We start from the raw sequence: 27867 nt of genomic DNA on the forward strand, positions 1-27867 counted from the left end.
TCCTAATGCCAGAAAGGGTAATAAAATCTAAAAACTTTTATAGAGATCATGTTGAATGTAAACTTTTTTTGCCTTGGAGTCTAGATGCTGAGTTTGAGACCAGCCTGACCAACAAGGAGAAAACCTGTCTCTATTAAAAAAAAAAAAATACAAAATTAGCCGGGCGTGGTGGCACATGCCCGTAGGCCCAGCTACTCGGGAGGCTGAGGCAGGAGAATCGCTTGAACCCGGGAGATGGAGGTTGCAGTGGGCCAAGATCGTGCCACTGCACTCCAGCCTGGGCAACAAGAGCAAAGTCTCAACAACAACAACAAAAAATTAAGTCAGCTGCAATCCTAATTATATCCCTCAATCAACTAATAAGCAGAAACTACTATGTATATGACGTTCCAATTGTGTGGTGTGACTAAAGGAGGAAGATTTTCTGAAAATGCCAAGAACAATACTAAAATCATATGCAAAGAGCACATGTTTATTTTCTGAAAACCTCATACAAATCTTTTGTATTTGAAGCCCTATGATAAAAATTACCAGCATTAAGTGCAAAAAGTCCCAGAGAAAAACATTATTTATAATGTATAATTAATGGTCAACATTGGTCACTAGGATAAAACACAAAAATCACCCCTACCATTTTTATGCTTTAGCAGCTCCTCCTCTCATTCTAATTTAGAATCCCAATTTCAAAAGACTGATCCAGACAAGATTAAAGAAGCTTATAACTTCCCTAGTTGCAAAAGTCCCAAAAGCAAGCTGAGGAGAAAGGAAGATTCTTTAAAACTAAGATTCTTATTCACTATGACTGTGCTTCTGTAATTTACAGGCACCTTATTCCCCAATCTTTTAACAGCTCTTCTCCCTCTTATTATCCGGATTCATCTGTAAGGTTTTAATTCCAACAAACTCTTGACAGCAAGCCGCTCCTCTCTCTACCCCACCCCCTTGTCTGTGACTTGTAGCATTCTGTAATTTTACTCAGGCTGTGGGTAAGTCTCGACTAAGTATGCAGTGAGTTTCATAGGAGGTGACAAAGAGGTGCTGCCTTTTTTTTCCTCCAAGCCCTTCTTACTGACTGTGATGTCTCTTGTGCTGTGATGGAAATAAGACATCTAAAAAAAGTAGGGTTTTTGTTGTTGTTGTTGTTCCCCTCCATTCATCCTCTTTGTATTATTAATTGGTGCACTCTATCTTGAGGCATCAAATACTAAAACAATTATGAGTATGCAGACTATGTCTGAAGAATGGCTCAATCTAAAAACTTAAAAGTATAGGGCTATTTCCATCACCTGCTAGCCATTCAATTATTTTTTGTGCCCTTAAAACTTCTTATAAACATATTCAACTATAATTCAAATGGTTTAAAAAGCTACTCTGGTGGTCCACAGAAGTAATGGCTGCTCTGTAGATTCAAGCTAATAATAAATGACTAGCTTGGTGTTACCTTAAATGGGTTCTGGCAGAAACAGCAAGTGTTACCAGAAGCAGAAAAAATACCTTTCCAACACATATAAAAATCAAGCAAAGTTTCATTCAAACCTATTTGGGGAAAATATGCTGTAATCTAATTTTATCCAGAAAAAATTTGAATTTTAAGAAATCTATGACCTGTATACACATGAATGGCTGAAGCAAAGTAAAACACTGTCATGCTATGACTTCCAGTGATACATGAAGAATCCCCAAACATCCCAAATCACAGGAGTTGTAGTGAAAAACCTTGTCTGCAATCAGAGGCAAGCAAGTCTTTAAAAAATCAGCCACAAACACAGATGGTATTTTAAATATACAGTAGGAACATTTATTTTAACACTTCTAAAAGATATTTCTCCATGCCTGATGATTTGATATAAAAATCAAACCCATCATACTTTCCCCATCAGTCTCTCTACATTTAGGGCAATCAGAAATTTGTACAACACGAATATTTGCTTCTGAAACGAAAATTACAAATTAAATGATAACAAAAATACACAAATCAACTGGACCCTAAACAAATTTCTAGTGAATTCTTTCCTTTCCCCCAATCACCTAGAGCTTCTTTCTTCAGCCTCATTCTGCTCCTTTTCCTTTCTTTGCTTGGCCATGAATTTCTGTTAAAAGCAATTTGCAATATAAAATACTTATTAGACGTTATTTTGCTATGTGTGCAAACTTATCTACTGTATATTTATAATTTAAAAGAAACTGATCCAACAAAATATTATAAACACAGTGCCTTATATAACCATTTCTTCCTTTCATTCATCAGTCATTTGATGTTTATGACACACCAGGTATTACACTTGGTGCCTGAGGATTCGGTGGGCAACAATACAGATAGAATCTTTTATACAATAAAGCTTACATTCTAATGGGAGAAGAGAAACAATAAAAGAAAAAAATAAAATACTTTGGGGGCGGTGGTAAGCACTTTAAAGACAGTGCAACAACGTAATTGAGGCTGAACTTTTTTTGGGGTTCTACTTAGCTAGGTCTTTCTTAAGCAGACCTTTCTGGGGAACTGATATTTGAGACGAAACACATGAAGAACTGGCCATGCAAGTAGGACTGGGAAGGGGCAAAAGAACAGCAATATAAAGGTGCAAAGGCAGCAATGGGTCTCTCATGTATGAAAAACAGAACAAGGAGAGCCAGAAAAGCTAAAACACAGAAAGCATTCAGAGAAGTAGAAAAGAAATCAGATCATGCAGGGCTTTGAAGACCCAAAATAAGAAGTTTGGATATTAGACCAAGTGCAATATGAAGCTACTAGAAGGTTTTAAATGGAAAAGTGACATGATGAACTAAGTTAAGCACACAGGTAGCAAAGCACAATGTATAAGAGCTTGGGCCTAGAATGAAATAGAGCGGAGTTCAAATCCTAGGTCTGCTAACTAGCTAGCTATGTGACCTTGGGTTTAGATACGTAACCTCCTTAAGTCTATTTTCTCATCTTTAAGATTGGAATAATAGCATCTACCTCATGAAGTTGATGAGGAGATTAAATAAGCTTCCAGCATAGAACAGCTCAGTAAATGTTAGATGAGTGTCTGTGCCACAAATTCAACAGAGAGGATGTACAAAACCCTCAAATATTCAGCAGGAACTAGAGTCACCACTTCAATTATGGTTAATGATGATTCTCCAGAGTAACACTTCTTAAAGATGTGTACAATTTAAAAAAGGTTTTGTGATTAAATCAGTTTAATAAATGGTTTGCATAAAGTTAAGCAGGATTCATTCCGGCTAGACAATTCAGAAACTTTAACATGCTAATGTCTACATGACAAGAGGGCATCAAAATATGCAGTTTCTTACTTTAATAATGGAGTGTCATATGAGACTAGTGATCTGCAGAATCTACTCTGGCAAATGTTGCTGTTCAAGGAAAAGGAATAAGGACTAGAAATTACAGGCAAGGTACACTGAAGGAGAAAACAGGACTTAAGAGGAATAAACTGGCATAAACATTCTCCTAAAGGGGGGGGAAATGTATGTTTGGGGAGATAAATAATTTGATTCTAAGACAATAACAACACCTCAAGATTTTGTAAGAATTTTAAAAATTACCTCAGTATTTTGCTTATGACGTGTACTCTTGCAGTGATTTGTCATTGCTTTTTCACCTGAGTAGAAGAGGGAACAAATTGGACAGAAGAATCCAGCCTTAGGTACAAGAAAGTCTAATTCTAGAGGATAAGAAGAGACAAGAAGAAAATTAACAATAATTAATCTCCAGTTGTGTTCATCGATTTATTCATTTATTTGAGACGGAGTCTCACTCTGTCATCCAGGTTGGAGTGCAGTGGCACGATGTCAGCTCACTGCAACCTCTGCCTCCTGGGTTCATGTGATTCTCCTGCCTCAGGCTCCCGAATAGCTAGGATTACAGGTGTGCGCCACCGCGCCTGGCTACTTTTGTACTTTTAGTAGAGATGGGTTTTATCATGTTGCCCAGGCTGGTCTCGAACTCCTGACCTCCCCTATAGGATGTGCCTGCCTTGGTCTCCCGAAGTGCTGGGATTACACGTGTGAGCCACAACTGGCCTTCATCAATTTATTTAAACACGACAAAAATATTAAGCACAGTATATACTTAAATATAAGAAGAGTACACACTGCTATAAATTTAGAGATCAATAGTAGTAATTTTAATCAGAAAACTTAAGTCTTTATTTCGTTAACATATTCTATACTATTCCAGAACCTCTAGGGAATGCCAGTATGCCACTGCTTTGATATAATGCCAAGTTGAATAGATTCCCAAGGAGAATCTTCGGATAACAAAGAACTGTTCAATAATCCTTCAGAATACCAAGTCATTAGATAAGAACCTAACAGTCTAAAATATACCTCTGGCTGGGAGAAGTGGCTCAAGCCTATAATCCCAGCACTTTGGGAGGCCAAGGCGGGCAGACTGCTTGAGCTCAGGGGTTTGAGACCAGCCTAAGCAACAAGGTGAAACCCTGTATCTACCAAAAATACAAAAATTAGCCAGGTGTGGTGGTAGACGCCTGTAGTCCCAGCTACTCATGAGGCTGAGGTGAGAGGATTGCTTGAGCCTGGAAGGAAAGGGTTGCAGTTAGCTGAGATCACGTCACTGCACTCCAGCCTGGCTGACAGAATGAGACCCTGTCTCAAAATAAAATATAATAAAAATAAACCTCTTAGGAATCCCATTAAAATAAAAGAGAGAGAAGAGGTAGAATGATGGGCAACTGTCTGATTGAGGAGTATGGTGGCTGAATAAGGTCTCCCTCAGCTCACCTTAGCTGACCATGAACAAAGTCGGCTAGCAAAGATTTTCTGCATGTTCTGCTTAACTGGAGTGACTTTCTGCCTGCGCAAATATAACTCAATTCTCACCAGAGTGGCAAAGAAAGCACCAGTAATAAAAGAGGAGATACATCCCAGATTTCAAGAGTGCAGTAAAAATATCCTTCTCAGGTAAAAACAGCCCAGTAAGCTGTCTTCAAAAATGCCACTGTGTAAAACATGCAAATTTCCACTATAAAATGACAGTGCAGCCAAGGTTACCCAATTACTCACCTAAACAATAGAATACTTATTATGGTGTTTTGTTTTTTTTTTTTTTTTGAGACGGAGTCTCACTCTGTTGCCCAGGCTGGAGTGCAGTGGCGCTATCTCGGCTCACTGCAAGCTCCGCCTCCCGGGTTCACGCCATTCTCCTGCCTCAGCCTCCCGAGTAGCTTGGATTACAGGCGCCTGCCACCACGTCCGGCTAATTTTTTGTACCTTTTAGTACAGACGGGGTTTCACCGTGTTAGCCTGGATGGTCTCAATCTCCTGACCTAGTGATCCACCCGCCTCGGCCTCCCGAAGTGCTGGGATTACAGGCTTGAGCCACCACGCCCAGCCGACTTTTAAATTTCATATGGGTAAGAAAAAAATGTCATTTTAACTTTACCCTCAGGGACATCAGACGCCACTGATTTGCCTGAAGAAGAGTCTTCAGTCTTCTTGCGTTTTCGCTCTGGTTCTGAATCCTTTAATCCAGATTCCTCATCAACTAAAATTTTTCGAGGAAAAAAAGCTATTCAGAATAGATTTACAGACTTTGTAAAGTTAACATTGGATAATTCTTACCTTTTTCTTTCTCAGGGAAAACCTCCCTTTGTTAATCCCATCTGGCCATTCTTTGCACAATATTCTCCAAGATTCTTTAATGTAAGGAATAAATGGGTAAATCCATTCAAATGGATTTAGGAATATAGGTCTAAAGCTAACAGCAAATTTTATTTATATATGTTCCAGGCAGAATTTAACGAGTAATACAAGTCCTATCATTACTGGCAAGAGAACTTATATATGCAAAGTGCTAAGCTGAGCAGAGAGTGGAGATTAAGGGAAAAGGATACCAGCAGAAATTGATTCTATGGCCCAATACTGAGGCCCTTCCAATCTAGAAAATTGAGCCTAAACTGATAACCTAAGACCCCTGTTAGAATCACAAGTAAAATTATTAATATAAATGTTAAAGCCCACCAAAGTGAGTAACACGTAAGAAGCACTCAATGTTAGCAGACTCTGCATACTATGATCTTGGGGACAGACAAAAATGGACTGATTCCAAGCAATTCTGATTACCCTCAGTAGCTGAAATGCCTTACTGTTGCCTAATACTTGACAAAACCCTTTTACATATATAATCATTCATTTAGCTTTTACCTCATGTAAGATAGGCACGTCAAATCATTATTAACCCATCCCTATTTCTTCAGAGATGGAGAAAGCACAATCAAAAGAGGTAATAAACAGATATGCCCAAGGTTGCATAGCTAGTGAGTGACACAGGCTAGAACCAAGACTTTGTGACTTCAAGTTCAGTGTTCCCTCCATACATCTGGGCTACTCTTTAGTATTCCTGAGGGGATGGCAAGGAACTCTGAAATCATTACTTACTCTTATTCCTCACACTTTACTGATCATCAAGTCCTACAATCAATAAGAAAAACGTATCTTCCTTTTCTTAACTTGATGGTTAAAACAATCTGGTTTCCTTGCCTCCAATCTCTTTCTATAACTGTTTATTTCTTCATCAGGGTAATAAACTTTCCCAAACATATCTGTTCCTGCCACTCCAAAGGCATATTTATCTTAATAATATATAACATATATTAAAATTATATATTTAAAATAGATTAAAATAAATGATTTAAGTTTACAATTGTGTGGAAAAATGACTTTTTCTTAAGCTAGGTCCTTTTGTCAAAACATATTGTTCATTAGTAGAAATATATTGTTACGTAAGCAGTAACTAAATCATCCTTTTATATTACTCAGTTGCAATGAGGTAGTTCTAAGCAAGCTGATTGCCAAGGTTGCCCTACCATACAGAAATTCTGAAGTCGGGGGGTGACCTCATGAAATCATGCAAGAACCTAATTACTGAACCACCACCTATAGCTTGGTTATCAAAGATTGTTTATGGGAAAGAATAGACAAGGAAGAAGGAATACCCACTTGACCATGACTTGGCAAAGAGTTTCAAGAGAGGGCATAATCAAAAGTAACCAATCATGTGGAAAAGTCAAGTAAGACTAACTTAAGAAGAAAACACTTTAAAAAATCACGTTTGACAACAACCTAATGGGGGTTTCATCAACATCATTTTCAGGAAAGTGGTAGGAGAAAGAAACCAAAATACATTCAGTTCAATGGGAAATTAAGACGTAAAAGTAGGTGGTTCTTTCTAGATGTTTTGCTCTAAAAGCAAGTAGAAAAGATAGGAGCTAGAGAGATTTCAAGGTCAAAGGGATATTTCTTTCACGGGAAAAACTTGGCCAAATTTTATATTTTATGTGTATAAAGCAAAATATAAGTTGGCAGACAAGGGAGATCCTAGATTTACTCTGGCAAATAAAAACGAAAGCAAGGACATCCAGTGAGAAACGGGTTAGGTGATGTAGAAGGGGGGAAAAGGCTAATTTTACATCTGGTTAGGAAATAGTAAAGGAAGGAGACCTCTAATATATTGGGAGCAGCACTGAGAGCCCACCTGAAATCCTTGGACCAAATCATACTTGGTAAGTTTTCCTTAGAGAAGATAGGATAGGAAAGAAAGAGGGCAATGAGGGTGCTACAAAGAGAATGGTAAAAGCCATACCCTTACAGTGCTCTATTTAAATCATACTGGCAAGGTGATTTTTTGCTTAACCTCTCTGAATCAATAAACCCCTTGAGAGCAAGAGCTATGTACTTTCTTTTGTCTACCCTTTTCAACATTGTTATGAAGGATACCCAATACAATATGACAAGTATCTGCTGAGTGACTAACGTATTCTTTCTCACTAGACACTTCCTTATTTGTTTCAAGTTAAATTTTATAAACGCTATTAAGGCTTCTTGTTTAATTCATTGGCTGGCTGCTGACAAGCATCAACAAAGCAAGGTCCACAAATAATAGCTAGTTAATAAATAATTTCTATCTGATGCTGCAACATGGTCAGAAAACCTTTCGAGGATCATTTCCTCTAATCTGTCACATTCTAATGTCAATAATCCATTCTCTCTACATTACAAAGATCAAAATGTTACCCACATCTAATAACTATAGTTGACTTTTCCCACCCCTGCTCTATTCCACTGATTTTCTACTTTTCTTCTTAGACAGATCTTTAAAACTTCAACTACTCTCCTGTGTTGTGTAACTTTCCTTCCCATTCCAACAATCCTGCTTTACCTTCACTCATCTGGAAGGCCTCTTCACCTTTTGCTGGTTCTGTCACAACAGCTTTTTCTGATGGCAGAGTTTTCCCAATTCTAACTCTCTTGGTTGGAGTTTTAGCTTTAAAAAGAAAGTCCTAATTTATTGCTCTAGTAACAGTATTTAAATTGCTTTAAATTAAACATATTATACTGTCTGAATCAACATTATACATTTTTGCAAAAAATACCCAAATTTGGGAGGGAAGCCTACTGCTAATATAAAATAGAAGAATTCTATTTTAAAATAATCAGTTTAATCTAAGCATTTCCTTTTGTTCCCAGTTATCATTTTCCAAGTAACTATGCTTTTCTAACTTCTTTTCCCAGGATGTCCATAAATGTTTTTCTAATTTGTTCCATAAGCCTGTGGGACCTTCCTAGTATTTTATTCTTAGTTGAGTTAAATCTTTCAGGTTTTTTTTCTTCTTTTTGGAGACAAAGTGGCTCACTCTGTTACCAAGGTTGGAGTGCAGTGGCACAACCATTGCTCACCACAACCTCCCCCTTCTGGGCTCAAGCGATCCTCTCGCCTCAGTCTCCAAAGCAGCTGGGACCACAGACGCATGCCACCGTGCCTGGCTCATTTTTTAATTTTTTGTAGAGACGGAGTCTTGCTAGGCTGCCCAGACTGGTGTCGCACTCCTGGCCTCAAGCGATCCTCCCACCTCGGCTTCCCAAAGTGCTGAGATTACGGGAGTGAGCCACAATACTTGGCCTCAAGATTTTCTTAATGGAAATTATGTTTATCTCCCTCAAGTTCGGAAAGTGAGCTGCCCTACTATTCTGTATCATTACAATATTACTTTAAAATCAAATAGTTCCTTTATAAATAGTTCTTAATTCTAAGTCTAAGCAAAAACTGGGAGGTAATCTCATGTAAATGTTCTTCTATTTATCAGAAGTTGTCTTTTTCCCACAATACAAATATATCATTTTCATTCCAATTCTAATTTGGCTACTTTAGTTTGTTTTCTGTTTTTTGTCATCTTTTCTTGAAGTATAACCTGGAGCAAGTTCTGCTGTAAAACTTTAAAAAACTGTGAAACTTGTACACATTTCTTTGGAAAATTTATTGTTGACTTTAACTGTCTGTTGGCCTCTAATATCAATACTGGGTGACATTATTGGTAATGCCACAACATGTATTTTAAAATTAATTTTAAATGTAATCCCCTCATAAAACAGAAAGACTACCCCTTCCAAGTATCTACCTGTTAAGTGTCTTTCAATCATGGTTTTTAGATCTTCTTCCATAACATTCTCATTTACTGGACCCACTTGGGACAAGGATTCAAGTTTTGTCTTTTTTGTGTCCACAGCTCTCTTCTTTCTATTCCCTTTTTTATCTGTGGGATGGTCATTTTTGCTTTGTGCTAACTCAACTTTTAAATCATTATCTCCATCTTCCTCCTCTCCAACTTCATCAACAGTAACAAAATTAAGCTCTTCTTTAAGGTTGTTAAAATCTGCCAGAGAGTCTTCATCCTCTTCAGTTACTTCATCCAAAGTCACTAAATGCAAATCACTGCTGTCATCTTGTATTTCATCTACAGTAACTAAAGTAGAAGGGTCTTCGGGCATCTGAGAAGAAATAAAGCCAATGGAATCCCTTACAGTATCTCCTTCATTTCCTTTAGTATTTAAAGTGGCAAAAGTTATGTCTGCTGACTCATTCAAAGGTAGCTCTTCCACTTCTCCAATTTCATCCACAGTTACCAAGCGTTCCTGTTTGAGGAGATCTTGTTCTTCAGCCACTGACAGAACAGTAACATCTTTAGGTTCACTGTGGGAAATGCAATCATCTTGGTCAATTAATTCATCTAATGTAAAAAGTGAATTTGAATTTTTTACCATTTCTTCCATATTTAGTTCTTCTTCATCAATTACTTCATCCACAGTGACTAGAGCTTGTGCTAGATGTGCAGCTGCATCTTCCTCTTCCCCAATCTCATCCAATGTTACAAAAGATAGTTCTCCCTCAACACCACGAGGAGCGGAAGTTTTCCCCTTTTTCTTCTTTAAGTTAAGTTCAGAGAAAGGAACATTTTTGAGAGTTTCTTTCCTTTTTCCCTTTAGTGGATTCTGCTTGGCCTGAGAAGGATTCACTTCTTCTATAACCTCATCCACAGTAACAAATTCATCCAAATTAAATGGAAATAATGGTTCCTGTTGGAAAGTTAAAAATCATAGTATTGTAAACAAATTTTGACCACTGGCTAGATTCCAAATAGTCACAATAAATGTGCATGCAGATCATTTGGGAGAATTTCAGTGCAAATTAGGTTTCCTAAAGGCTAAAATTAAGAGTTGTTTTTTTTAAAGCCCCACAAATGACCCAGCTATAATTCACAAAGTGTAAGCCAAAAGTAAAATTCTAACAGTATCAACCTAATTCCACTTTTACTTAAATTCAATAAGATTACATTTCCTAAATGATGAGTTTTGAAGTATGACACATAAAAATACATTTAAAGTATTTGTCAGACAATACAAAGGATTTACTGTTCCATATGTCAAACATCTAATAAGTGCTCTAGAAGACTTACTGGACTTCTAAAAGCACCTCAAATATAGTTAGAAAGTAAACAGCTAATTAGGCTGTTCCCTTTATCAGTATATATTGATTACACATTAATTAATTATATATAGAATACATATTTTAAGAAATACAGGCCGGGCATGGTGGCTCATGCCTGTAATCCCAGCACTTTGGGAGGCTGATCACCTGAGGTCAGGAGTTCGAGACCAGCCTGGCCAACATGGTGAAACCCCATCTCTACTAAAAATACAAAAATTAGCTGGGTGTGGTGGCAGATGCCACCCAGCTACTCGGGAGGCTGAGGCAGGAGAATCACTTGAACCTGGGAGGCAGAGGTTGCTGTGAGGTGAGATCACGCCATTGCACTCCAGCCTGGGGGACAGGAGTGAGATTTCATTGCAAAATAATAATAATAATAATGATAAAAGAAATATAATGGTTACATTTTGAGAAAGTTGTATGAAAAAATTATTACTAAGACTCAATGACTAACATAACTGTATTTGAAAACAACAGTATCTGTAATTTTTTAAAATGCCGTCAATAGTAAAGAAGATAAATTCCTACCAGGGCTCCTATACATTTAGTATATTATTAATGATTAACTGCTATTATATATAATAACAACATTAGAATATGTACCCTGTAATTTCTAGGGAGAATATCTACAAGCGATTGTACTATCAAATTAACAAAGCAAACTGAAGTAGCCACAATCCTTACTTCTGCTTTAGTAGCCATAATCCTTACTTCTGCTTTAGTAGCCATAATCCTTATTTCTGCTTAAAACTAGTAACATTTCTCCTTGCCCCAACAACATAGGCCCAAATCCATCCCCTACCAGGTAAGAAAAGTAAAATGACTGAAAAAAATTCTATGACTGGTAAAAACCTTAAATAACAACCAAATATAAAATATGTTTGACAACAGAACTTCGTACCAGTAAAGTTAATCTTAGAGACCATCCACTTAAGGTTAAATTAGAGCCAAAAGGATAACCTGTTTTAACAAAATGAGGATGACTCAAGTCAAATGTCAGTCTCTTTTACATATATAAATTTTTTTTGTGTCTACAACCTATTCCTGTCAATATGAGATTGGAGGTATTGCCCTACTCTACTCTCTTTCTGTCCCCATATAACATTTTGCCCGCTCCCCCCGCCTCAAGAAAACACAAGGTGTTTAGACTAGCTCAAGGTCAAAAAGTAAATTAATGGTAGGATTAGAGATAAGTTAAAAACAAAACATCTCATTCCTATCCCTTGCTCTATACTCTTAGTCTCTAACATTGTTAAGGCAGGCACAAGTTATAAGATAGATGAACTGTGCTATGGAGATGAAAAAGAAGGGTTAGGGTCTGTGATCTATTTTTTACCTCTTTAGATTTGGAACTTCTACCAGTAGTGCTTTTAGGATTCTTAGTGTTTTGCTCAGCCAAAGTCTGAAATAGTAAATAAGAAATACAGAAAAACGGAATTTACAACCATATTATTAATGCTCTGGAAAAAAAAAAAAAAAAAACCAGTAAACACTACCCAAATACAGTCAATTATGCAAATTATTTAACATGTATACAAAACTAAGTCAACAGTCACTAAACAGTATAGGCACAGTCTCTACAAGTTGTAGTTAAATTCAGTTTTACTGATCTTTTCGTCCCACAATGTCTAGTTAGGCAATCAGTGACCTGATAAAGGAAGCTTCAATTTAAGAGAGGAAACAGTTTCCCATTCAGAAGCAGAGTGGTAAATCACCTTAGGAGATTCACTGCAGACTTTTTTTTTTTTTTAAACCACAGTTATTTCCAAATTGTATCCAAATAATGCTTTTCAAACATGTCAATAAATTATGAGCTTGAGTTTAATACTCTGAATGTCTACTGGCTTAAACAATGGAATCATTTAAGAAAAGGAAATGGGAGCTTCCGGGGTAGAGTGAGGAGATGAAAGTATGAAACAAAATTACATCTCCTACTACATAGCTACAGCAGCGGAGCTAATCACTTCAAAGACACACTGTGCCATTCTTCCTACCCTCCTCACCTTATTGTTGCTGTCATCCCGTTTCATGATGGAAGGTCTAGCCTCCGTTTCCTGAGATTGTTTTGTTATATCCCTGTAATCCAGTTTAGAAAGCTTGCCTTGCAGGGCTGAGATCCTTCCACTGCCTCCTCTGGTAAGACTGCTCTGAGTAGGTTTGAATTTACTGCTGCTTTCTGCCAAGCCTGACCTGGCACTTGTGGGTTTAAGCAGACCAAATTCCTTGGCTGAAAGTTTCTTTTCAGCATTTATTTGATCTCTGGGCACAGATTTTGGAAAACTTTTCTGATTTTCAGTTTTTGAAACTGTAGCTTTTGCCTTAGGAGAAGAGACTATAACAGCCTTGATGCTTGGTTTACTGCTAGATACATCTGATACAGCCAGAATACTAGTTTTACTAGTTTCATCAGGCTTATTAGCCTGACCCACTCCTTTATTTGGGTATGCCTTGAATAAAGTGTTTTCTGCAGGCTTTTCTTTCATTGCTGCCATCTTTTCCACACCTTCCTTCTTTTCAGCCTTCTCTGTTCCTATTTGAAGATCCATTCTGGTTTCCTTAGTATTAAATTCATTCTCCTCCTTTTCATCCATGTTACCTTTTTTTTCAGAAATATTCTTTTTGTCCACTGTCTTCTCATCCCCAGTGGGAATTCCTGGTACTAACGTCACAATACAAGTTGATGGCAATATTTCTGAAACAGTTTCATTTTTTTCTACTTCAGCTACAGCTTCTACCATAGTCTGTGTAATTCCAGAAATGAAATCTTCTGCTTCAGATGGAGATTCTTCTAGAATTCCTTTGAGGTTCCTTTCTTCTACAAACACACTGTCAGATGGTAACAATGCTGTTTTAGGGTTAATAATTTCTGCCTCTTTCTTCTCCAAGTCACTGTTAAACATCTGCTGATTTAAAGCACACTCCTCGGCATTTTCAGTGAATTGTTCAATACTGACTGGAGCGGATGCTACAAGAGGAATTTCTTCTTTGACCTCCTCTCCTTGAGTTTCAAGCTCCAAAGTTTCAATAGCAAAGTCAGAATCACATGTTGCTTTTTCAGGTTCTTCCTCACAAGGCTCTTCCTCCTGTACCAAAGTTTCTGTTTGAATGCTGGGAGTACTTTCTTCTTCAAGCTCATTAGGTTTAACAGAGGGACTATCAGTTGCTGTTTGCACCTCACTTTCATCAACTGGACTGTTTTTCAAGCCAGGGCTAAAAGTATTTAAAAACAAACAAAAAGAACACAAACAAAAACACAAACAAAAATCAAACTATGATGAGAATTCAACCATTATAAAGAATCCTGCTGATGCCAATTGTTAAGACTTCCTGATGCATTCGTAATAAGCACTGGGAAATCCAACCAATCAGCATAAAGTGGGTAAGATGTATTGCTGGAAATACGTAAATAATATAAATTATGACTGTTGATATGTTCCTTTTGCGCTCATGTGATTACAGCCAATATTTTCCCTCCTCTGTCAAGTTAACCCCTGACATTGAAAGGTCAAATGTGAATCTGAGACACTTCAAATATTATCAGGTCCTATTCCCAACAGTGGTAACTGAAATAATAAAATATGTGTACAGTTCTACAATAAAACTAATGATCCATGCATTATGATTTAAAATTTTATAAGTGAACCTTACCTAAAAAGAACATAAACAGAAACTGGTGGAGGGAAAAGACCATACTCTAAATCACATCACCTTTTTATTTTTTTTTTTGGATGTAAAATATTTTTTTAATTACCCAAGAACCATATTTATTAGTGATAATACTTAGAACATTTTTTGGAAAGTATTCTTTACATACTCTATTGAGGATTTAAAGCTAGTGACAAAACCTGATACAATCACCTTATGTGAACATACAGTCTTATTATAAATATTTGCCTTTGGCTGTAAGAAGAAATGCATTAAAAAATAAACCTTCCCAATTCAAGAGAATAATGTATAATTCTAATATTTAACTTAAATGTGTAAGTAATATTCAGAAGAAATGGAGGAAATACATGGTTAAGTATATGTAATTCATCTTATTTCATCATGGTCTTCCCAAATCTAAAGTATATGAAAAGTGAGTAGTCCTATAATTCCAGTACTTTCACTGAGGTAGACACAGAATAAGTTATTTTTATATTAATAGTCCACAAATCAGAGGTTTTCTTGAAGAAGAACAAGGAAAACCTTAGCTTCCAAAAACAATGCCCAGCATGCTATCAATGCAAATTAAAATTTACCAAATATATTCATATAATGAGAAGCAGCAGATTGGAGAAAGACACCAGAGAGTGATCCTATCATATCAACACCTGATTATTAAAAAGCACTGACTTTCTTCTCCTATTTTTTAAGGAAGGAGAGGATGAGCCAACCCTTTTGACCTGCTTCTTAGAGGGTGGCCATGTACCCTTCAGTTAACAACACAAGATGATGTATATCTGTGTGCTGAGATGTTAACCATATTTAAGAAAGTTGTGCTACCACATCAGGGTCTTAAATCATTTGAACCAAACTGGTCTTCCCTCATGCCCCAAAGATTACATCCTGAGGAGAAAACTTTTCTACCAGATTAGAGAAATACCTCTTGACCCTAAACCTTAATCAATATATATTCTATCCATTGTGCAAGTTATTCTTTGCATGCTAAAATGGTTTTTTTTTTTAAATAATCACACCTCTTTTTTTCAAAATATAAATGGCTAATTTTAAGAGTTTCAAATCTTTACAATTCAAAATAAAATTTGTGGCAAAGCACAACCAGAAAGAGCAGTGACATTCACAGTTACAGCAGGTATATGAATATTACTTCTCAAAACAAGCTTTTGTCTTTAAATTACAAGACTCATTTCCAATAATGAAGAATATATTCAAATTCCTGCCTCATTACTGTACTGCATATTAACCCTACATAAAACTTTAGAAACTTAGGGCTAAGTAAAAACATCTACGGGGCTAGGATAACAATGGAGACCTTGATTCCTGGCTCAAGGATATAGCAAGACTTTCCCCTTCACAAGTTTTTCAATAAAAAAGTTATTATCTTATATACAAACTGAACCATTATGCAGTTCCATACTTGAAACAGAGAACACAGGTCTACTCAGAAGAATTATTTAATTCCATATTTGTCCTTGTGTGCTAGTCTTTTCAAATCATAGTGTTTTCTTTAGAGAAGTCATTTACCAAAACTAGTATCTGCTTTCTGGCTAATATGGGAAAAAAGCCTCAATATTGATCAAGTTAGTTTGAAAAGACAGTTTGAAATGTCAAATAAATGACATTAACACCAAAGTTAAACAACCACTCTTTGTAACGATCAAATGAAAACACAGCCATATTCTGGGAAATGGAACAGAAAAGGATTCCAGAAAGGCATTTGAGATACAGATATCTCATTTGCCACTCCTCCCTCCAGCCCCAATATCCCAGTAATACCAGAATTTCACAGCCTTCAGAAAAAGCATACAATAAAAGCTGGGCATGAGAACAAACGTTAACACTGAAAGACAAACATTCTGAGAAACCTTTAACTGGGACTTCACAATACTAAAGATTAGTGTTTATTTCAGAGGCCAACCGTTTACTTCCTAATGTTAACGAATTAGAAAATTTTCACTTAGCATTCTTATTTGTGGCTTTAATCAGATGATAAATAAAATCTGTTTACATATCAACAGAATGAGTACAGACTGTGTGAATTATTAAATTATGAATGTATCCACGAGTTTCCTCTAAACAGTATTTAAGTAGTTTAGTTATAAACAAAAGTATCATATTCATAATGAATTGGCAACCACAAGTGCTTTAAAACAAAACAAAACAAGTGCATGTAGTACCAGCTACACAGGAAGCTGAGGTGGGAAAACAGCTTGTGCCCAGGAGTTCAAGGCCAGCCTGAGCAACATAGCAAGACCCTGTCTCTAAAAAAAAAACACAACAAAAACAACAAATAGTATTTTCTCAGCATCAGTTCACTCCAAAACAAATGTTTAGTATTCTGGACATATCCCACATCTTTTTCTCTAATGTAAAAAAAAAAAAAAAAAAAGGCGAGGGGGGGGGGGTGGGAATTAAGAAGTTTTTGGTGCTAATTTTAAAAATTAGTTTTATGAGGTTGAATACATCTGTAAATTCTTTAAGAAATATATTCAATTTTAAAAGCTATGTCTAAACAATGAGAGGAGAACAATGACCAACTGCTATTGCTATGGAGAACAACTTTTCATGCAGACCTCAAAAAATCTTCGTAAAATGAAATAAAATGGGTTTTGCCACAGAGTTATCGTGGCCAATCTTTAGGTCTACATATATAGTACTACATAGGCACTGTTATTTATTAAGCCCTTTGTGAGCTTTCACATCACACACTGCTGGTGGTACTATTTCTTAGGTATGTGAATGCACCTGGTATGACATACAACTTAAATAACCCTGTGCTGACACACAGAGCAAACCTATTGCTTAATGTTACTGGTATATTTTAATGTACTCATCATCTTTATCAACTAAAATAATCTGATTTTATAAAAATTACTGAGAAGAAAAATCCGCTAAGACGTTCTGTTTTTCAGGGATCTTAACATCAGTGCATCAGATAAAATAAACACTTTACATATTTAAACACTTTCAAACTGCTGTTTCAAACAAATATACGCTCTTACAACAAGGACTAATAAATATTGATGACTCAGTATACAGGAGGAAAAAGAAATATTCTAAATCAGTGATTTACAATGAGCAGTGAAAGGCAAGTCATCAACTGGTGGAACAAGGGTGGTGATAAGGAGGATATCCATCAGAATGAGAAAGTTATTAAGGAGAGGGTGTACTTTACGTGGTCAAAACAAGGCTGTAAGTCACCAGTTTGTGGAGACTTTGAAAAACAAGCTTTCATTCCTCTGATAATGCAAAACTATATACATAATTTTTTTGGACAAATACTTACTCGCCCCAACCCAGTTGTTTTTAAAAAGTATCAAAACACACAATGAAATTAAGTAACATTAAAAGGTTAAAATTTTACTACCGTGTTTATTTTGGAATAGGAAAATGTAACAAAAACAATGTAATTACTGTTCGTGATGTTGAGTTATTCGAGAGTCTTAAAACATTTTATAAAGAAGTGGTTTATTTAATTCAAACTGTTTATATATGCAGTTACTCTAAATATTCAGTAAATACTTAAATGAGAGTAAATAAAAAGCAACAAACGAAACTCCTAGGTCAGGCTGAATCCAAAAAGAAAACTGTAACAAGCCCATATGTACACAAAATAAATATGCAGAACAGAACTTTTCACTACATGTGAGCCATTACTATAAAATACAGCAATAAAATTCAGAAACTAAATACTATACAAAAGTGTTAGTAAACATAAAGCAACATACCTTTCTTTTTCTAATTCTGGGTCATGCTCAATTTGCACCTGTAATATAATCAGCATTTTATTAGAGGCTATTCCACTGGATTTGAAATATTTAACTATAAAAGCAATGTTTTTAGTAAAAATTTAAGCTCAAAAAAAAAAAACCTTAAAAATGTATCAAAGCAGCTAGTTTTCAGTGTCTACATTACTATCAGGTTCTAGAATTTTTTTCTAATTAAAGACCTCCAAATTAGGTAACACACAGTAACTTATATTAATGAAAAAATAAGTTTCCTTAATAATGATATAAATAAGAAACTTTATTAACTTTAGAAGCCTGGAAATTCTATCTTTTCCCTAAACAATAAATGTGAAATATCAACATCTTCCTTGTGGAATTATTTTAAAAGACTTCTAAGAGAGATCAGCTGACTAAAAAAGTTTCCTATTCAAAATACCTAGAAATGCTAAATAAAATTGAACAATAATCCTTTTAAATATTTGTCTGATATCTGATAAATATTTTAAATATTTATCTGATATGTGGGTCCCAAGAAAGCAATACTCTGGAGCCCCAAAAAAGGGCAGGAATTAAAAATCAGTCCCTATATGCCAAGCACTGTCCTGGGTACTTGGGATGCATCAGTGAACAAAATGGCAAAACGTATCTGCCATTCAGAGCTTATACATACTAGAAGGAAGCCTTTTCTGAGAAATCATGCACTCTCTGGGTAGAAGTCTTCTAGAAAGATTTTTTCAGACTAAAAACTGAAAACAGTACTTTAAGGAAATTCAATGTGTCTAGAGAGGATTCCTGGCATAGGTGTTTGAGTCCAACAGTAAAGACTTCCTTTACTGGGATATCTGGTGATAAGTCTAGCTTATATCCTAATGATACTGCCCAAAACTAAAGATGATGGTTTTTAAGTCCCAATTACAGAGAGTGTTTACTAGCAGCTTTCCATTAAGGAGAAAAGTTTATTAGAGAGAAAAAAAAAAAAAAACCCCTGCATGGTATCAGAGGAACTCTACATCAGATACCTATATTGGCCAACTTACTTCCTTATTCATAAAGGAATAACGGAAAAACAAATGCACAAAAGTAAACAAAGTAAGCTAAAGAAAAGGTATTTCAGACAACTGAAGTGCCTTTTAAAAAAACTCAAAAGAACATCCTCAGAAAAATTCAAGAGAATACAGCATCTATGAAATCAGTGCTGGTATTATTTCCAGAAAAACAGAATATTAAAAATTGAAGGAAATAAATCAAAAAATAATAATAGAAAAACTTCCCTGGGGCCAGGCATGGTGGCTAATCCCTGTAATCCCAGCACTTTGGGAGGCTGAGGCAGGCAGATCACGAGGTCAGGAGTTCGAGACCAGCCTGGCCAGCATGGTGAAACCCCATTTCTACTAAAAATACAAAAAAAATTAGTGGGCATGGTAGGGCGTGCCTGTAGTCCCAGCTACTCGGAAGGCTGAGGCAGGAGAATTGCTTGAACTCGGCAGATGGAGGCTGCAGTGAGCCGAGGTCACGCCACTGCACTCCAGCCTGGACAACAGAGCCAGGCTCCATCTCGACAAAAAAAAAAAAAAAAAGGGAAAAAAAAGAAAAACTTCCTGCTCTAAAAGCAGGATGCAGGAAATGAGTCCCAAACCAAGAAAAAACCTTACTCACTGGACTAGCAATACCAACCCTCTCTTTAGAAATTCTGGAATCACCAAATATGTCCCTAAAGCCTTTGATCTGGTTCTTCTGCCTAAAAATCTCCCCTTGAAATTTTCTTAGAGCTTGTTCTCTTCCATCAGGTCTCTCAAATAACTCTTCTGCTGAGGGACTATCACTGACCACTTTAAGATACACATTCCCCACATTAATCATTCTCTTTTTATCTCGATTTATTCATTCACAGTCTTTTTACCACTTTTATATCTGTTTATAGTCTATCTCCTCCACTAAAATATAATCCTCGAGGACTAGGACATTGAAACAAAGTTCATCATGGTATTCTAATACCTAAAATAGTGTTAGCATAGAGAAAAGGAATTAGATAAATATTAGTTTAGGGCCAGGCACAGTGGTTCACACCTGTAACTCCAACACTTTGGAAGGCCCAGGGTGGAGGAGCACTTCAGGCCAGAAGTTTGAGACCAGCCTGGGCAACACAATGAGACCCCATCTACACACACACACACACACACACAAAATCAAAAATCAAATAAAATAAAGTTAGCCGGGCATGGTGGCATGCCCCTATAGTCTACTCTGGAGGCTGAAGTGAGAGGATCGCTTAAGCCCAGGAGTTAAGGCTTAAATCATGTGGGCCATGATTGAACCATGGCACTCCAGCCCAGGTGACAGAGTTAAGACTTCGTCTTTAAAACAAACAAACAGAAAAACAAACTAGTTTAAAGAATTAATAATATAAATCCTAAAACCTTTCAGAGGAACAAAATAGTTTTGATCTAAATCAGACTTCTCCTCAATAATATTGGATTCTGGATGCTAAAAACAATCAAAGGAAAAATAGCCTAAGCACAGAATTTTACATCTAGACAATCAATCAATGAAATACGTAAGAGCAAAATAAAGTCAGTTTCAAACATGCAGAATTTCAGAAAACGTACTGCCTCCACATACTTTCTGGGGTAAAAAAAATATTTGAGAATGTACTCTAGCAAACAGAAAAACCACCTGTGACGTGACAGAATCCAAGAAAAAACAGACATGACTCAGAAAAACAATGAAAGAAAACCAAAGGTGTATATAATTGGTCGACAAAGCAAATGACCGTAAATTTAGAAAAGAGTCACAAGAATAGCTCTGAAAGGAGATTCCATTGAACAAATAGTAATTAAGTTACACAGATGATCACAGTAACATGAAGACTGTCATTTTTCCCCCTTTCAACAAGATACAAACCCTAAACCATACAAGAAAACCATAATCTACCTACTTATGAAAATGAAAATGTGGCACCATTTTGAGAAATGACTGGGAATATAAGAAACTCACCTGTGAGTGTAGAGGTTATGGACACACATATTGCCTTCTTTATAAACCCATTCTCATTATTACTTAATTCTGCAGTAAATATCTTCATAATCATGATACCAAAAATGCAGCTACTAGTTTTCAGTATTTAGAATGGAGTGCTACATGCTTTGTATACAAGCTAACTATAGATATTGAAATAAAGGTCACACATACTACACAAAGAAGTAACATTTCAGTCTAACAAAAACAGTAAGTGTTGAAGAGAAGATAATATAGAGTTGATTATTAACTCATTTTAAATAGTAGTCAATTAAAAACTGTTACAAATAAGCCATATGTGTTATCCAACTTAAACTATACGAATAAGGTTCTGGGTAAGCACTTAGGAAGTGAAGTACCAATTCAGGCAGAAGTTTATGTAAATTTTCACTTCTTTAATTTTCTTTTAACTCTAAGAATTTGGGACTATATTTCTGGGATAAGGATTTCTGTACAGTCAGTGTTTAATTTTGAACTTAGTTGAACACAACTGAATAATAGCTTGAAAAATATAAATGACAACTTTTTAAAAATGCATGTTCTGCTGAGGAATAGCTAAAAACTTTTATATATTTTTTTCTGAAATTATCAAGTGAAATGAGCCACTCATTTGTGCTTAAACTGGTACCTATCATAATACATTTACTTAAAGATACTCTAATTTAGATTTAGATGATGAAATTGCCTTTTTCTTTAGATAGTGCAAGATTTTTAACAGATTGACAACACAAGGACACCAAATATAAGGTCCTATTACTTACCTCTGATATCAGCATACAATGGAATAGAAGGAGAAAATATCTGAGTTTGAATTTAATGCTTTCAAAGGTGGACTATCCATAGCTTTCCTACATGTACTACTGTGTAGGCCAAGAACCTGTGAAATCTTATTTCTTAACACAAAAACAGTTTATAATAAATGTAACTGAAACAAAAAGAAGAATAAACAAACTTCTTTCTACCCAGAGGAAGCCAAAATGGATTCAAAGTAGCTGCATTCTGGAGACAATCATGTTACATACAAAGAGTCACTATACACAAAAATGTAGATACCTACATGTCAACAATAAGTATTCAAAAATGCATATATGTTACATTGTTGAAAATTTCTTTATTCTCATTTAGACAAATTTATACTGCTTTATAAACTATGAAAATTGGAACACTGATTGCAACACAAATTATAAAAATCATCTCTAAACACAGAAACAGTTTGACTACTACCTGAGAATGACCTTTATGTTCTCTGTATTTTCTAAAATCACAAAAGCTGAAGAAAGATAAATCTTACCTCTGGTAAGTCTATCTTTGGAGATAATGAGCAGGTCAACATATGGTCACCAATATTTTGTGGATTTTGTTTCAGAAAGCTGTACATTGACTGAGCAGATTCAGGACTATCTAACTGAAGAATTGCCTTTGGAGAAGATTAAAAAGTTATGAATAGTTCTTTTAAAAAATTAGAATTAGAATAACCACATAATCCAACAATTCCACTTTTTAGTATACACCTAAAAGGAATGAAAGCCGATACCTGAACATGTATTTGTACACCCATGTTCACAGAAGTATTATTCACAACAGACCAAAGGGAGAAGCAACCCAACTGTCCATCAATGGATGAGTGGATACAAAAATGTGTTATATGCGTAAAACAGAATTATTACTCAGCTTTAAAAATGAAGAAAAGTCTGACACATGCTGCAACATGGATGAACCTTAGAGACATTATGCTAAGTGACATGAGCCAGTCACAAAAAAGCAAATATAATTCCACATACATGAGGTAACTAAATTTATAAAAACAGAAATAATGGTTGATAAGGGCTGAATTAATGGCGAGTTATTGTCAAAAGGATAGAAAACTTCAGTTTGAGGAGACAAAAGTTCGCAAATGCATGGTGGTGATGGTTGCACAATGTGAAGGTGCTTAATATCACTGAACAAACACTTAAACATGATTAAAATGTTAAATTTATGTCTTACAAACGGTAAAATTTGTGTATTTTACTACAATAAAAATGTTTTTAATTGTTTTAAAAGTTTGGAATATATTCTTCTTTCAGGTTTCAGATATATGATTACAAAGGTAAGGTTAATCCTTATTTAAAGGAAACAAAAGAAAACAATCCTTAAAATGTTGTAAAGCCAAGGCAAAACTGAAGAGAATGATAGGTATTCTTTTAAATAGAGGATTAAAAATATTTACAAGAAAGGTTCAGAATTCCTATGTGCCATCTGTGCCCCACCTTCCATTCTATGTCACATTATTTATCATATTCCATTCTATGCTCTATTTATCAGAAGCATATCAAAGAAATTATCTAGTTGTTGGTTAATTAAGTGCTTTTTATGAATATTGTCCACTTTTATGTAAAACCCTGCCTTTCTAGGTAATATATGGCTGATAAAAATTTAATTTTAATGAACATATAGCTGAAATACATATTAAATACAGAAGGCATACCAAATGTAAATAAATGAATAATTTTTGGTTAAGAGACCAAATCATGAAAGTAAGGAATGATTACTTTATTTTTGAGACAGGGTCTCGCTATGTTACCCAGGCTGGAGTGTGGTGGCGTGAACACAGCTCACTACAGCCTCCAACTCCTGGGCTCAAACCATCCTCCTGCCTCAGTCTCCCAGGCAGCTGGGACCAGAGGCACACGTCACCATGCCCAGTTAATTTTTAAACTTTTTGTAGAGACGACATCCCACTATGTGGCCCAGGCTGGTCTCAAACTCCTGGGCTCAAGCAATCCCCTCGCCTCAGCCTCCCAAAGTGCTGGGATTACAGGGGTGAGCCACTGCATCCAGCAATTATTTTCTCTCTCTCTTTCCATATAAACAAACAAATAGACCTAACTCAGGTGTTTCATAGCTGGAAGGGACTTAAAGAAATATTGGGTAATACCCCTTTCATTTTACAAGTAAGTGTAAACCAACTTAGCCAAGACCACAAAGATAGTTAAGATCAGAGCCAAAGGAACTCAGGTCTAAACTTCCCAGTAAGATAATGCTGTCTGCACTATATTACCTTTCCCCCTTGCATAAGTCTTACTTTTCCTTAAAAACTAGGAGTTCTGAAAAAAGAGAGGTCATCTCTTCTTTCTTGGCCCAGTCCAGAATAAAATATTCTGGTTTATAATAATTCTGCGAAGTGGTTGAGTAATATTTATAGGTGCTTCAGATCAGAAGTTGCAGATTGTCAGAATACAGGGTTATTATATATTCTTTATAGAATGAATAGCTAAATTATGAGGGAACTTGTTACCTTGTTTCTATTACTCATGAATACATGGTGATTCACTTTTCCAAACTGAAGTCCAACACAAAGTACACACTGAAGTCCATCTTCCGGTAAATTATCAAGATGTACAAATCGATCATAAATTGTATCTATGTTTGCCTGTAGTTTTTTAAGAGACAGCACAGAAAAAACCACAGCTGAAGCAACAAACAGTAAAACAGATTAACATTAACTTACTATTACAGAGGTCAGATGATGTTCTCTCCCAAGAGTAAGAAAATGACTACATGGGGGAAGACAGTGAGGTCTTAATTTTACGTATGAGTAATCAGTAAAATGACGTACTAAAATGGGAAGTATAATATTTCTACTATCAACATAACGTTTACCCAAAACATCCTCAGACAAGATATTGACCTATTAGACCACTTAGTATGCACTCCAGTACCTGAAAAATTTTTTCGCATCAAGTACTACAAGAAACCTTTATTTTTTTATTGTTACCAAGAAGACCCATCTGACATCTCCATCACCTCAATATCTTAAAATTAGTTCTAAGGTTTTAATTTCTAAAAGGCAAACAAGTAAAACAATGTTTCCATCAATTAAATAAGTATACAAAAGCATTTAAATGCAAAACTTACCTCTGGGTCATTTTCTTTTACCAAGGTTATAAATATAGCTTCCTAAAAAGCAAAAATAGATAAAGGTTGATGGTATAAGCTCTTTCTCATACAAATACTTACTTAGTTAAGATTTATAACATGACAATCTATACAAATATGCATTACAAAGTATTTTATAACATTAAGAAGCAGCAAGATTTACATTCTTTCCAAAAATCTTTCTCTCCTAAACAAGCCTCATTCTAACCCACACAATTTAATTCTTCTTATTCCCCTAAGAATATAAAAGACTAATAAGATAGTACCATTTAGAAAAGACATTCAAATTCACAGAAGGAATAGAGATTTAATTTAGACAACAGGAAGAGAATTCAAATTACAAAAGAAAAGTTAACTAAGCAAAGTAGGAGATGAGAAAGAACAGAAATGCAGGCAAATAAAACAGCACAGAGCATAAATGCAGATTTGATGCTACTGAATTATGAAGAGGCCAAGAACATCAGGAAACAAGGATATCAAAGCAGGCAGAGGACAACTAATGGAAGGCTTTGTGTGCGGCAAAGGAACTTGGACTTTATAAGACTGAGGATCCTAAACTTCTTTTTTCTTGTTGATACTACTGATGTGTATAAAACAATCTTGCCAATTACATCACATTAGAGTGATTCTTAATGAAAGGTATTTTTACATTACATGCATTTCTACCTGCCTCTAGAAAGGATGTAATATTTCTACCTCATGTAATGCATACAATATTTCTACCTCATGCTTCTTAGCAGTTGACAGTAAATGTTTATAGGTCACATAGAGGCACTGAAGGGTGTGTACATGAGATAAAAGCTGAGAACTCAAAGGAGTTTTATAAAACTGAAGGTAGCGTGTATGTACAAAAGACAATTACTTTTGTATATACAAAAGGTCCAGGAGGTGGTCTGTTTGTTTTAGAGACTAGGTCTCCCTCTGTCACCCAGGCTGAAGTTCAGTGGTAAAATCACAGCTCAGTGCAGCCTCAAACTCCTAGGCTCAAGGGATCCTCCTACCTCAGCATCCTGAGGAGCTGGGACCACAGGCGTGCGCCTTCAGGCCCAGCTAATTATTTTAAGTTTTGTAGGCATGGGGTCTCACTTTGTTGCCCAGGCTGGTCTTGGGTTCTGAAGTCCTGGGCTCACACAGTCCTCCCACCTCAGCCTCTCAAAGTGCTGGGATCACCAGCGTGAGCCACCATACCTGGACCAGTAAGAGTTTTTAAGAGATAAAGCAATGGTATATGGGATGAGGAAGAGGGAACAAGCTCACTGAGTTAAACAAGATTTACAAGGAACTAAATTTAAGAAATGAGAGAAAAAAAATTAAAGATAATTTCCAGAATTCTAGTTTAGACGACAGATAATGGCAGAAAGATAAGAGAGAAACCTGTCTTTAGACAAAATGCAACCTTTTTTCCATCCCAACATACATGAAGAATAGGATTCCCTCACTATGAAAGTAACTCTCAAACAGTGGGATGGGTGACTGGGTGATTGTTGGAGGGACAGGAAGAAGCTTTCTCAGTGTCTGTGAGAAAAATGTGAACCAAAGTGGAAAACTAGAAAACATAACAGACTGTAACAAATCTGATTTAAAAACTTAGTAAGAGCTAGTAAAAATGGTGGTCTGATTTACCTCATCTTTTATATTCATGTTTTCAGGAGCCATACTTATTGAGAGTTGATTTCCATCCATCAATACTGGGAAGCAGGTATAAAATTTTACCATAGACTCAGCAGCTTTTCTATTTATTTCTATATATGCCTTTTAAAACAGAAATTAAGGTAACAAGAAAAATCTTATGTTACTTTTTCTCAAAAACAGACTTGCAAGTGTAAACAAACTACTTCAAAGGTCAAGTGAATTGAACAACTTAGTAAATATTTTAAAGATAAAAAAATGCAGTCCTCAGAAAATTGAAGCCCAAAGACTAAGAATATTACAACCATAAGCAAGAAATAAAGAATGAATAAACTTACTATACTAAGGCAAACTAAAGAGAGAAAAAAGAAGAGACATTCTAGCCACTGACAGTAAGAAAAATCTTATTCAAACTGTATCCTTAGTACCTAGAGCAGTATCTGGCATGTAGCAGATATATTTCTAATCAATATTAGTATTTCTTGAGTAAATAAATTTATTGATAAAATATGAGAAATATGAGACATGAAAAAACCAAAGAAACGTGTAATAATTGTGAAGTCATTTTTCATTTTGTTATTTTCATAGGTGTAAAACTGTAGCTCCATACATTTTGCTTTTAATTTTCACACCTTGGTAAGTAAAGAGGTTGAAACTTCTTCCATATATTTGATAGTTAATGAGGTAGAAAGCTGTATGTTTGCTTACAGTTGTAAGCCTATTTGAAATGAATTATCTCTTAAGGTTGTTTATCTATTTGTTGTAGTTTTAATGTTACAGCATAATGTAGATGTGAATCCTGTTCCCTTTTTTAAACAAATACTCTTAGTTTTTAAATTTTCATTTTGATTTATGTTAATTTTAATTTCATAAATGTTTAAAGTATTTTCATTAAGTCTCCAAATATTTTAATAATTTTACTCAACTCCACTCAAAACTGGGCACATAACTTAGGTTTAAAGTTCAACCACTGTACACAATGCAATGGGTTTTAGTGTATTTACTCAGCTCTGCGATCATTCAAATAATCTACTTTTAACATAATGTGAAATTACACATAACTCACCTGTACTCATTCTCTTCTACCATTTTCTAAAGCACACTGGCTCGGAGTGCCTCAAAACATAT

General features: G+C 35.6%; 1 protein-coding gene across 10 annotated transcripts in view; it reads right to left on the reverse strand.

The window, feature by feature from the left end:
• Positions 1-1772: 1772 nt before the first annotated feature.
• The window catches only part of ZNF638 (zinc finger protein 638), a 152603-nt gene continuing 126508 nt past the window's right edge, over positions 1773-27867 (reverse strand). For 7 of the 10 annotated variants that reach the window (XM_009442644.5, XM_009442645.5, XM_063789736.1 and 4 more), the window contains 12 exons: positions 26734-26862; positions 25090-25131; positions 24470-24604; positions 22484-22609; positions 18178-18215; positions 12790-13996; positions 12123-12188; positions 9420-10374; positions 8183-8287; positions 5408-5509; positions 3550-3668; positions 1773-2090 (listed from right to left, as the gene is read on the reverse strand). In XM_009442644.5, the coding sequence (XP_009440919.2) occupies positions 2025-2090; positions 3550-3668; positions 5408-5509; positions 8183-8287; positions 9420-10374; positions 12123-12188; positions 12790-13996; positions 18178-18215; positions 22484-22609; positions 24470-24604; positions 25090-25131; positions 26734-26862 (3090 nt within the window). In that variant the 3' untranslated portion in view covers positions 1773-2024. The remainder of the gene's footprint in view (positions 2091-3549; positions 3669-5407; positions 5510-8182; positions 8288-9419; positions 10375-12122; positions 12189-12789; positions 13997-18177; positions 18216-22483; positions 22610-24469; positions 24605-25089; positions 25132-26733; positions 26863-27867) is intronic. The other 3 variants (XM_009442646.5, XM_063789733.1, XM_063789734.1) reach the window with 1 other exon arrangement.

Source organism: Pan troglodytes, chromosome 12 (genome assembly GCF_028858775.2).
Source record: "Pan troglodytes isolate AG18354 chromosome 12, NHGRI_mPanTro3-v2.0_pri, whole genome shotgun sequence".
Classification (NCBI taxonomy): Eukaryota; Metazoa; Chordata; class Mammalia; order Primates; family Hominidae; genus Pan; species Pan troglodytes.